Source organism: Tachyglossus aculeatus, chromosome 26 (assembly GCF_015852505.1).
Source record: "Tachyglossus aculeatus isolate mTacAcu1 chromosome 26, mTacAcu1.pri, whole genome shotgun sequence".
Lineage (NCBI taxonomy): Eukaryota > Metazoa > Chordata > Mammalia > Monotremata > Tachyglossidae > Tachyglossus > Tachyglossus aculeatus.
Genome location: NC_052091.1, coordinates 16027610 through 16040633, shown reverse-complemented (window position 1 = coordinate 16040633; position 13024 = coordinate 16027610). Strand labels below are relative to the sequence as shown.

General features: G+C 53.5%; 1 protein-coding gene across 1 annotated transcript in view; it reads right to left on the bottom strand.

The window, feature by feature from the left end:
- Positions 1-5316: 5316 nt before the first annotated feature.
- SEMA7A (semaphorin 7A (John Milton Hagen blood group)) overlaps positions 5317-13024 on the bottom strand; it is a 66613-nt gene continuing 58905 nt past the window's right edge. The window contains 4 exon segments of the mRNA XM_038767077.1: positions 5317-6725; positions 7792-7853; positions 9549-9703; positions 11051-11166. Coding sequence (XP_038623005.1) covers positions 6355-6725; positions 7792-7853; positions 9549-9703; positions 11051-11166 — 704 coding nt within the window. The 3' untranslated portion in view covers positions 5317-6354.

The following is a 13024-nucleotide window of genomic DNA, read 5'->3' as shown; positions in this document are numbered from 1 at the left end:
GAGGTGGGGGAGGATACAAGGTAATGAGGTTGTCCCACTTGGAGCTCACAGTCTTTATCCCCATTTTCCAGATGAGGCAACTGAGGCCCAGAGAAGTTGAAGTGACTTGCCCAAAGTCACACAGCTGACAAGGGGCGGAGATGGGATTAATCAATCAATCAATCGTATTTATTGAGCGCTTACTGTGTGCAGAGCACTGTACTAAGCGCTTGGGAAGTACAAGTTGGCAACATATAGAGACAGTCATGACCTCAGACTCCCAAGCCCATACTCTTTCATTCATTCATTCATTCATTCAATTGTATTTATTGAGTGCTTACTGTGTGCAGAGCACTGTACTAAGCACTTGGGAAGTACAAGTCGGCAACATATAGCGATGGTCCCTACCCAACAACGGGCTCACAGTCTCGAAGGGGGAGCCACGAGTCACTTGTCACTTTCCACTGAGCCACGAGTCCGTGTTCCACATGGGGCTCATGCTTTAATCTCCATTTTACAGATGAGGTAACTGAGGCACAGAGAAGTGACCCGCCTTGCCCTAGGTCACACAGAAATCAAGTGGCAGAGGTGTCAAAAAGGCCCTAGGTGTACCGCTGCCAATCACCCCTGGAGCAGGGGGTGGTGAAATGTCAGGCCTGGCAATGCTGTCCACCCGACCCACCCAGGCTTCCAATAGGAGCAGGCAAAATGGGATTGGGGTGGTGGGGTGTTGCCTGCCTGTGGGCACTGAGGCCCCAAGCCTGCTTGAACCAACCCACCCTCCATGGGCAGTCAGCCCCATGGCCTAGCTGGGGGTGTAATCGGTGGCGAGGAAAAGGAACAATGAAGGCAGGCAGGGGAACCGTTCCGCCGCTCCAAGCCCACTCTGAAGCCCACTCGCGTTTCACTTTTGATTCCCATTCTTGGTGCCACTTTGGTTTGCTAAAAACAAACCTCTCAGCCCACAAAAAATGTTCCCAGCCCTTCCCACACTTACTAGAGTCATAGCCATGAGGCATCCTTAGTGTGGGGTGCCCGAAGGAGTCCAGCCGGAAACCTGCTGCCGTATTTGCATTGTGATTCCAGCGCTTCCTGCGCTCACAGTGTCATTTCTCTAAGACCCGGACTAGTTCCCTTCTGGCCCAGGGCAGGGTGGCTACGCTGAGAGGCCAACCCACTGCCCGGCCCGGTGACTCAGACCGGTGGCCCCATGGAAATTACCGTTTCTGCTCCTTGGCGGGCCCGCGGAGGGGTGAGGTGGGTGAACGTAGCACTCAGTGCTGGGCTCGGAGAAAAGCACCACACCACCCCAAGCCTGGTCGGGGTCGGGGGTGGTGGAGGATGCTCAGAACAAGAGCAGAACCTGATGAGAAGAGAACCACAAAGCTGGAAGAGGCAGGGCACCCCGGGCCTTGGCTTGCCCTAGTCATCCCCTTCCTGCTCCGGGCCTCGAGCTTCCCTTCACAGATCAGGGCACAATGCACGATGACGAATGGGGCGAGGAGGGAGACGCATGTGGGACATCACGTCGCACCCTGAGGGGGATGACTCCCTCACCGCTCCTCCCTTCCCTCCCCATCCCAGCGGTGTGATTGGCAGGACCCCAAAGTAAGAGAAGGAGAGGGCCCCCGAAGTTTCACTAGCCAGGGCTTCTGGGTCGATAGTTCCAGAAGTGACTAGGCGTTGTGGGCAGGAACAGGGGGCTCTATGGACACCCTATAGTCCAGGGCCAAAGGGACTTCTGAGAGCCAGCCCTCCCCCTCCTCGTGCATTTCGGCTGCAGGGAAGTAGGAAAAGGAGCTGGGGGCTGTTGGAGGGAGGGAGGAGCATTGAGAACCATGGGTGGGGCTGGTTTGGTTTTGTTCTCTGTCTCCCTCTTTTATACTGTGAGCCCACTATTGGGTAGGGACTGTCTCTATATGTTGCCAACTTGTACTTCCCAAGTGCTTAGTACAGTGCTCTGCACACAGTCAGCGCTCAATAAATATGATCGATTGATTGATTGATTAAGGGCCAGCCAGGATGGCTGGTGGGGAGAGATTTGGGCGAACCACCTGCAAAGGTGGGCTGAGGATGCCTAGTATCTCAGCAGGGAGGAATGCAGACAATAGGGAGGAACCAGCCTGAAAGAGTCCCCAATTCCGGAGCCAAAGCTTGGGAAGGGACCGAGGCGGGGGTGACAAGGGAGCCCAGGGAGTCAGAGGTAGTCTGTAGGAACAGTGACCAAGATGCCTCTCTCTGGGACCGGATCAGGAGAAGTAGAATCACATGATGACATGATGGGCACCATTCCGGAAGGAAGAAAGCAGGCAACTTCGGGCCTAGAGTGTTTCCCCGAGGGGATCATTTTTGTCCCAGATTCTTGGTGACCCCATCCCCCGGGGCAGGGGGCAGTCTGCTGCAGCATCTGAGCCACGGGACAGAGGGCCGCCAGCACTGAGGGTAAAGGGGACTGGAGGGAGGGCCAGCCTGGCTCTGAAATTCTTCCTGGAAAAATCTCAACAGGGGAGCAGGCATTAAGCGTGGCTCAGTGGAAAGAGCCCGGGCTTTGGAGTCAGAGGTCATGGGTTCAAATCCCCACTCTGCCAATTGTCAGCTGTGTGGCTTTGGGCAAGTCACTTCACTTCTCTGGGCCTCAGTTCTCTCATCTGTAAAATGGGGTTGAAGACTGTGAGCCCCCCATGGGACAGCCTGATCACCTTGTAACCACCCCAGTGCTTAGAACAGTGCTTTGCACATAGTAAGTGCTTAATAAATGCCATTATTATTATTCTTATTCTCTGGGCCTCAGTCAACTCATCTGTAAAACGGGAGATTAAGACTGTGAGCCCCCCGTGGGACAACCTGATCACCTTGTAACCTCTCCAGTGCTTAGAACAGTGCTTTGCAAATCGTAAGCGCTTATTAACTGCCATCATTATTATTATTATTAATTCTACGAGATGGTAAGATCTTTGAAGGCAAGGATCATGACGACTGACTCTGTGTCCAGTGCTCGCCCAACCGCTTAGTGCAGTGTTCCACACAAAGTGAGCACTTGATAGACACTGTGGATTGATTGATTTGAGGAGCAGAAGTTCCCTGACTTTTGCCAAACGACCCACTCTAATGGGCTCCCAGCGGCTCTGTGCTTCCTCCGAGCGCAGAACCAAGAAGACACGGTCAGGAGCCAGGAGCCACCCTGACTCTCCTAGGATCCCATGGGGTCAGTCCTGACCCCTCCCTAGGAGTAGCCAACTGGGTTTTGAGCAGTCCAGGAGTAGGGGTTAGGATGTGTGTAGTAAAGGGGGAGGTGGGCATTAGGGGGTCCAATCCAATTCTCCTCATATCAATCAATCCATACGAGATAGGTTAGACACGCTCCCTGTTCCACATGGAGCTCGCAGTCTAGATGAGGAGGAAGGATGGGTACCGAATGCCTGTTTTCCAGATGATATCACTGAGGCACAGAGAAGTGAAATAAGTTGCTCAAGGAGATAAGTGTTGAAGCCTTAATTGCAGGTATAGACCTCTCAAAGCAAGGAGAACCTTGGTATCCATTCTGAGCTGCTAAGCGTCCATTTGGTATTTCATTCAGTTCGTTCAATCATATTTATTGAGCGCTTACTGTGTGCAGAGCACTGTACTAAGCGCTTGGGAAGTACAAATTGGCAACATATAGAGACAGTCCCTACCCAACAGTGGGCTCACAGTCTCAGCTGGTAGACCTTCACCCAGCCTCCTCTCCCCATCCCCCCATCAGCAGAACCTAAAAAGTAGCCAATCTGAGATCTCACAACATGCCTCCTGATAGCAGCCCCTGAAATCCCAGGCTCCATCCTCAACCATCTGGTCTCCGGAATGCTGGGAACGGGGACCTCCCCCCCCCTCCCCCCCCCCCACAACTCCCCTCCCACCGGCCAAACCAACTCCCCCGGCTCCCGGGAACAGACGGCTGTCTCTACCCACCGGTCTAGTCAATCCTCCTCCTCGGGTGAGGCGGCGGCGGCAAGCAGTAGCAGCAGGCCCAGCTGGCCCAGCTGGCTCCCCAGAGAGATGGCAGCGTGGCAGTAAATAAATAGGCTGTTTATTAGTAATATATTACATTAATAAAGTGCATCGAGAAGAGACTTAACAGGCCCGCGCTCACTGGACCCTATGGAATGCGGTGGGAAGTGGGGAAATGAACTAGCTGGCTACTGAAATGGGCTGACCAAGCCCCGCTTCTGAGCCCGGGGGGGGCCCGGAGGATGGGTGAGGTGCTCAGAAGAGGAAGAGGGAGGGCGAATGAGGAGGGTTTCACCCTCCTGCCTCTGATTTCTTGCCATCTCCCAGCTGTTTGCCTGGGTGCCAAAGGAGAGGCACCCCGCATCTTTCCATACACGGATCAGCTCCTTCTCACACACCGCACCCCCCCCCACCTCCCGCATCCACCCCACCACAGTCCCTCTTGTCGAGGCCAATTTTAGAGTCCGGTACTCTCTCTTTAGCACATGGAGAATCAGAGGGGGTGAGGGGTAGGGGTGGGGCACCCCAGGGATCTCAGGTGGGACTCAATTGCAGTCTCACCCACCGCCTGGGGCCAGGAAGACGGTCACCCCAACAACCCCCATGGAAATGGAACCAGGCCTGCCCTGGATCCGGGAGAGCCCCTTGGAAATTCACAGTTTAGCTTAAGTTACGACGCAATCCTGAGCCAGATGAACAAGTGAGCGAATGACTGCATGATCACGGATGCAAGCAGAGCCCTTGGTACGGAGCTGGAGAATAAGGAGGGTGGGGGGTGAGGAGCCATCACCCTCCCACCCCCAATCCCACTTGGACAGGGATTCTCACCCAAGCAGGATGGGATCGCTCCCCCGACCACGGTCGGTTGGATGAAGCCGGGCTCTCCTTCCCTCCTCGGGGAATTTCGGCCCCAAGCCAGGAGGGAGGACACCTCCCTTGGAAATCAACATAATGAAACTTGGACAGACGATTCTCCTTCATTCTTCCCGGAGCCCTCCACCCATCCCACCCCCTACCCAGACCCCCCGCCTCCCACCCCTCCCTGCCCCGTTAAGCCAATGGGCTTCCATAGGCCCAACAATGACATGGGGCCAGACTCTGAGCAGGGCCCAGGGGCTCAGATGCCAGGAGTCCCCAGACCTTTATGAGGAATTCCCACATCCTCTGCTGCGGTTTTGGTTTCGGCCGGATGTACCGGTTGCCCCACATCCAAAGTGGAACACCAGGGCCATTTTCATTTGGAAAGAAAACTATCTTCAGGACCCAGCCATGCCAGAGCACTCTGTCTCCCCCTCCCCACCCTCCTCCCCATCTTCCTCTTCCACCTGTTCCTCCCCCCACCCACCCACCTCAGCATGCTCATGCGTCCTGGGACCCAAACGGGCCGGCCTCGATCATCCAGTCCCACACGGGTCCCCGGCAACTCCCCATCTCGGGGCTCAGGGACCAGAGGGCCAGCGGAGGCCGGAAAGAAGCGTGGATGACACCGATTGGTCCATCAGGAACCCTGGACAATCCAGGGCTGACAGGAGAGGGATTCCTGGGGGAGGAAGCAGGCGCGGGAAGAGGAGGAGCGGGGATGGGATCCGGGGGATCCCTTAGTCTCTCCAGTCCAGCTAGGCAGACAATCCCAGAGTCCAGCCCTTCCCAGTCCACCACCCAGTCACGGGTCCATCTCCCCACATCACACGCGGCGTCACATGGTGTTCCACAAACAGAAGCCAGTTGGGAACAGAAATGACTCTTACTCTCTCCCAGAGGGCAGCCTCCTGTCCCTCTCTCCCAGCTCTCTTTTACCTCTGGCTTCCTTGCTTACCCCAACCCAACGAGATGGTGAGATCTTTGAGGGCAGGGATCAAGACTGTTGACTCTAATGTGTCCTGTGCTCACCCTAACATTTAGCACAGCACTCCACACACTGTAAGTAGTCAATAAACCCTGGTGATCGCTAAGTCCTTCTCTCCCGGGAGCAGATATCAAGGTTTCCGAAAGATTTGCAAAGGAAAGCACGGTGTTCCCCTTTCTCCCCACCTACCTTTCTCTTCCCCACTCTCAGGCTCGACTTTCCCACCTCTCGCCCCTGTCGTTCAATCCCATGCCAAGCCCCTCGCATCTACCAGGGGGTGGGTCAGCCCCGCTGCCGTCCAGAGGCCCAAATGGCTCCAAAATGTTTAGCTCGGAGAACCAAGAGGGGAGAAAGGAGGCTCCGTGGCTTCTGCCTTGACTTCCAGGGGATGGAGGAAGGGTGGGAATCTAGGGGATGGTCTTGGGGGTACCTGTCCCAACCGAGGAGCACGGGACAGGACTCCGGGGGGACGGAACGGAGGGGTGGGGGGGGGTCAGGAGAGAGGGCGGGGTGTGTCCTGAGATTGGAGACGGACGGGGGGCTTACTGGAAGAGAAGGCAGAGGGCCACCATCTGCAGGAGCCCTAACCAGGACAAGGCCCCCAGCATGAAGCCCCCACTGTTCCCCTGCAGCTGGGAGGTGGCACTCTCCTTGCTGGCCAGCTCCTCCTCCCAGATGGTGCGCGTGTAGCTACCCTCCCGGGCCTTGCAGCGATACAGCCCGTACTTCTCGGGCGTCAGGATGGTGATGAAGTGGATGCAGGCCGCGCGCTGGTGACCGGGCTCGCACTGCTGCACTTCCTGGTCTCTGTGGTGCCAGGAGTAGGTGGCGTGATGCGACTCGACCGAGCAGTTCAGGTAGTAGCGGGAATTTGGGGGCACCGTGACCTTGGGGGGGTTCGTCTTGGTCTCCCCTGGAGAGAGGAGAAAGTAGGTTATCTCCCCTGCCCCTTCCTCTTCCACTTCTCCCCTCTAGACTGTGAGCTCCTTGTGGGTCACCCACTCTGCTGTACTGCACTTTTCCAACCGCTTAGTACACTGGTCTGCACACAGTAAATGCTCAACAGATAATAGTACTTGTTAAGCACTTTCTATGGGCAGAGCACTGGACTACATGCTGGGGTAGAGGAAAGATAATAATCAGGTTGGACACAGTCTCTGACCCATATGGGGCTCACAGTCTAAGTAGGAGAGAGAACAGCATGGCTAAGTGGAAAGAGCCCGGGCTTTGGAGTCAGAGGTCATGGGTTCAAATCCCAGCTCTGCCAATTGTCAGCTGTGTGACTTTGGGCAAGTCACTTCACTTCTCTGCACCTCAGTTACCTCTTCTGTAAAATGGGGATTAAGATTGTGAGCCCCCTGTGGGACAACCTGATCACCTTGTAACCTCCCCAGCGCTTAGAACAGTGCTTTGCACGTAGTAAGCGCGTACTAAATGCCATCATTATTATTAGTAACAGGCTTTGAACCTCCCATTTTACAGATGAGGAAACTGAGGCCCAGGAAAGTGAAGTGACTTGTCCGAGGTCACACAACAGGCGATTGGCAGAGCCGGGATTAGAGCCCGGGTCCTCTGATTCCCAGGCCTGGGCTCTTCACTCTAGTCCATGCTGTTTCCCCAAATGATTGATTGATTGATGGATGGATTCTGCATCTCCACACACAGTAAGTGTTCAGTAAATACTATTGATTCATTCCAAGTCTGGGTTTCACCCAGTGCCCTGCAGACGACCAGAGCCTGCACGAGGATCTGAATGCCAGAAGCAACATGATGTGGGTGGCCAGGATAGGATTTACTGAAGTCGCTGTGACCGTTCCCAGGGTCTGCTCCTGATGGGCTTGACTCTCCCTCTCCCCCAGTTACAGATAGGAATGACCCTCCTTCCAACTCAGCCAGGGAGCTCCGGGCAGAAACGGGAGGAGCCAAGCCAGCTTCACGATCGCCCAAGACCCTTCAACACCCAGCCGGGGGTTACTTACCAGCGACGGTGGTCGGACAGAGCAAATGAGGATCTTTATGGACGACCGCTTGTAACATGGGCCTGGAAAACAGAGGGGGGGAGACAAAAATCAGTGACAGAAGTGGTGCGGGAACTTGGCGGTCAGCCTTGCTCCTCTTCCTCCTCCTCTTCCTCCTCTCCCTCTCCTTCCTCCTCCATGCCCTGCACCCTAGTCTTTTCTGGAACCAAGCATCCATCATCCATCATCATCACCCATCCCCTTCTTCCCTGGCTGCATCGTCTTAGGGAAGCAGCGTGGCTCAGTAGAAAGAGCAAGGGCTTTGGAGTCAGTGGTCACGGGTTCAAATCCCCAATCTGCCAATTGTCAGCTGTGTGACTTTGGGCAAGCCACTTCACTTCTCAGGGCCTCAGTTTACCTCATCTGTAAAATGGGGATTAAGACTGTGAGCCTCCCGTGGGACAACCTGATCACCTTGTAACCTCCCCAGTGCTTAGAACAGTGCTTTGCACATAGTAAGCACTTAACAAATGCTATTATTATTATTATTATTATTATTATTATTGTTGTTATTATTATTATTCCAGTGTGGCTCAGTGGAAGGAGGACTTTGGAGTCAGAGGTCAAGGATTCAAATTCCGGCTCTGCCAATTGTCAGCTGTGTGACTTTGGGCAAGTCACTTCACCTCTCTAGGCCTCAGTTACCTCATCTGTAAAGTGGGGATTAAGACTGTGAACCTCCCGTGGGACAACCTGATCACCTTGTAACCTCCCCAGCGCTTAGAACAGTGCTTTGCACATAGTAAGCACTTAAATGCCATCATTATTATTATTATTATTATTCCAGTGTGGCTCAGTGGAAGGAGCACTTTGGAGTCAGAGGTCAAGGGTTCAAATCCCGGCTCTGCCAATTGTCAGCTGTGTGACTTTGGGCAAGTCACTTCACCTCTCTGGGCCTCGGTTACTTCATCTGTAAAATGGGGATGAAGACCGTGAGCCCCCCCATGGGACAACCTGATCACCTTGTAACCTCCCCCATGCTTAGAACAGTGCTTTGCACATAGTAAGCACTTAATACATGCCATCATTATTATTATTAGTAGTAGTATTATTATTAGGGGACTCTGTGGAGTCCCACTGATATAGCCAGGTAGAAATGAAGGAAGACCCCTGGACCACCCACCCTAAGGGCTCTGCTGGGGAGCTAGAGCTGTGCCAGGAGGATTCAGCCAGGACAACTCTGTCCCAAAAGGTTCCATCAACCCACTTTAAATCAGCAACCCATCTGAGCCGGGCTAGACAAGGAGTGTGACCTAGTGGAAAGAGCCCATACCTGGGAGCCGGAGGACTGAGCATCCACCATTCGCCTGCTGTATGACTTTAGGCAAGTCCCTTGACTTCTCTGTGCCTCGGTTCCCCCATCATTAAACTAGGTTTCAATCCCTGTCCTCCCTCCTACTTAGATCGTGGGCCCGCTGTGGGGCAGGAACTGTGTCTGACTTTTGAATCTTTCCTAGTGCTTATTATCATCATCATCATTACGATCATCATCTTGGAGACGCAGGTGAAGATAGTGGAATAAATTGATAGCATCCAGGCCTCCCCTTACCCCATAATTGCAGCCTGGACAGAGCTCCAGTGGCCCAGAGGCCCCAGCTCCAGACCACCTCGGCCAAAGTGGTAGGACTGGAACAATGTGCCCAGACGAACCCGAGCAGGGCAGGAGGGAGCTGGGGGGACAGGGCCAGCGGCCCAGGAAGGGCGGCGGAGAGGCTTACCCAGGATGCTGGTAGATGGAGTTACATTTGCCACCGGCCCAGCCGCAGAAGGGATCCCTGGCTAACAGGCAGGCCTGGCAGCCGCCCAGATAGCTGGCACACATGTCCAGGGGCACCTGGGTGACTTCTTGATCAGAGCTCACGTACAGCTTCCTCTGGAACGACAGAAATCTGGTGAGATCCAGGCAGCGGGGCCCCCTCCGTCCCCCACCCCTCCGTCCCCTTGAGGAGACCCTGGACCGGGTCAGCTTTACAGGTATATGGAGGATCTCAAAGCGTGGAGAAACAGCATGGCCTAGTGGAAACATCCCAGGCTTGGGAGGAAGAAGGACCTAGGTTCTAATCCTGGCTCTGCCACTTGTCTGCCATGTAACCTTGGGCAAGTCACCGTGCCTCAGTTGATTACCTCATCTGTAAAATGAGGGACAAGAACTGGGACAAGAACTGTGTCCAACCTGATTAATAATAATTGTGCTATTCGTTAAGCACGTACTACGTGTCAGGCAGGGTGATTGGGTTGGAAACAGTCCCTGTCCCACATGAGGCTCACAGCTTTAAACCCCATTTGACAGGTGAGGTAACTGAGGCACAGAAAAGTGAAGTGACCTGCCCACGGTCACTCAGCAGACAAGAGGCAGAGCTGGGATTAGAATCCAAGTCCCTCTGACTCCCAGGTTCTTGTTATATCCAATAGGCCAAGCTGCTTCCCTTAGCGGGTCTCCACCCCAGCACTTAGAAAAGTGCCTGGCACGTAGAAAGTGCTTAACAAATGCCATTAAAGAAAAAAATCATCTGGCAGACTCAGGCTGCCAGATCTGACTGCCCCCATGGCCTTCAGGGGAGGGGAATCTCTCTAGAGTCTCCCTCTGGACCTTCAGCTCCTTGCGGGCAGGGAACACGTCCATCAACTCTATCCTAACGGACTCTCCGAAGCGCTTAGTACGGTGCTCTCCGCATACAGTAAGCACCCAATAAATCCCACGGATTGATTGACCGATTGAATCGGTGTGGTGCCACCAGGATTAGATGCAGCTAGGCAGAGACCCGACCCAGCACAGACCAGGGAGCAGCAGCGGGAGATATGGGAGACCGAGGGGGCAGGCTTGGAGAGCACTGGAGGGCCGTGGGGTGCACCAGGTGCGATCAGACTGGGCCGGCGGGCTGTGTTTGTGCATGGAATACAAACAAAGGGAAAATTCTAGACAAACCAGCACGGAAATTTGCTCCCGTTACTTCTGAGTCACCGGCTCAGCAAACAAGGCTTAGGACAAGGCTGCAGCTCTGTTTCTTGCAGGGCACTGGGGCAGACCCCACCCAAGAAGAGGCCCCTTCCAGTGAGGGGTGGAACAGAGAGAGGAAGTGGGGGGAATCGAGTGGGGCAGCCGACTGGTCATCTGGCAGTTACGTGGAGGAGGGGGATATTGGAAGGGGGACGGCCTGCTGGGCAGAGGGAGGGAAAGGAGCGGGGCTGGATGCCCCCCAGACCCAGAAGGAGGCCTCACCGTGCCCGAGTCAAGGATCAGAGACTGGATGGCAGCTGGCTTGTGGAAGGGTTTGATTTCCATGATGTTAAAGATGCCTTGCGCCGACTCCACCACCTTGTGAATCGTCCCTTTGTCTGTGAGAAGCAAGAGGCAAGACAGGATTAAAAAGGGGCTGGCCTGGGGGAAAGAGAAAGGGCTGAGAGTCAGGAGACCTGGGGCCTGGTCCCAGCTCCACTGCTTGGTTGCTATGTGCCCTTGGGCAAGTCACATAACCTCTCTGGGCCTCAGTTCCCTCCTCTGTCAAATGGGGGTTAAATGCTGCTTCTCCTCCCTTTTTGAACCCCTTGTGGAACAAGGTCTGCTTCTGCTCTGATGCTCTAGGATCAACCCCGGTGTTTAGCTCAGGGCTCGGCACATACAAATTAATAAATAAAAATAAATGAATTCCCCTCCTCCTCCTCCCCATCCCCACCGCCTTACCTCCTTCCCCTCCCCACAGCACCTGTATATATGTATATATGTTTTTACGTATTTATTACTCTATTTAGTTTATTTGTACATATTTATTCTATTTATTTTATTTTGTTAATATGTTTTGTTCTCTGTCTCCCCCTTCTCAACTGTGAGCCCGCTGTTGGGTAAGGACCGTCTTTATATGTTGCCAACTTGTACTTCCCAAGCACTTAGTACAGTGCTCTGCACACAGTAAGCGCTATTCAATAAATATGATTGAATGAACTGAATGAAATACCAAATGGATGCTTAGCAGCTCAGAATGGATACCGAGGTTCTCCTTGCTTTGAGAGGCCGATACCTGCAATTAAGGCTTCAACGCTTACCTCCTTGAGCAACTTATTTCACTTCTCTGTGCCTCAGTGATATCATCTGGAAAACAGGCATTCGATACCCATCCTTCCTCCTCATCTAGACTGCGAGCTCCCTGTGGAACAGGGAGCATGTCTAACCTATCTCGTATGGACCCCGTGCTGAGCACAGGGCTTGGCACTTAATAAGCACTTAACAAATACCCAGTTATTAATATTGTTGTTGCTTTTATCATTGTTATTATCATGCATGTGGAGGAAAGGCTAAAAGAGGAATGGCATAAAGAAAACTGACAACCCTAGACCCCAGGATACGGAAGGCCAGGAGTCCCCAAGGGCATGAGAAGGGGAAAATGTGGTTCAATCATATGGTTTCTCAGCAGGAAAATTCCATCCAGTTTACTGCAGAGAGCTGGGTGGTTTCCGAAGCCGAGGCCGTGGTTGTCAGCTGATGGCTGGATTAGCAGACAGGGCTGCCGGAAGACCAGGACACCGCGATAAACGGATCAGGGGTAGATGAACCCCAAACTCTGCCAATCGATCAATCAGTCATACTTATTGAGCACCTATTGTGTGCAGAGCTCTTTACTAAGTGCTTGGAAGAGTTCAATATAACAAAGTCGACAGACAAGTTCCCTGCCCATAATGAAAGGGGGGAGGCAGACATTAATTATGGATAAGTAAATTGTGGATATGCACAAAAGGCTGTGAGGCTGAGGGAGGGGCGAATAAAGAGTAAAATCCAAATGTGAAGGTGGTGAACAAGGGACTGGGAGAAGAGGAAACGAAGGCTTAGTCGGGGAAAGCCTCTTGGAAGAGATGTTCCTTCAATAAGCTTTATAGTTGGGGAGAGTGATTGTCTGCTGGATATGAAAAGGGAGGTGACCAGAAAAGGATGACCATCCGATCAGAGAATCCTCAATTGCCAGCAGGCATCTGGAGATCAATCCATCAGTGGTATTTATTGAGCACTTACTTTGTGCAGATCACTGTACTGAGCACATGGGAGTACAATATAACAATATAAGAGACACATTCCCTGCCCACAGTCTAGAGGGGGAGGTTACAGTGTAGAGGTCATCTCTTCCCTGCCTCTGCCCCTGTTTCTGACCAGCCTGCACACAGATGGCAAATAGCTGGGGACCCCGTGGCCACAACCCAAAATGTT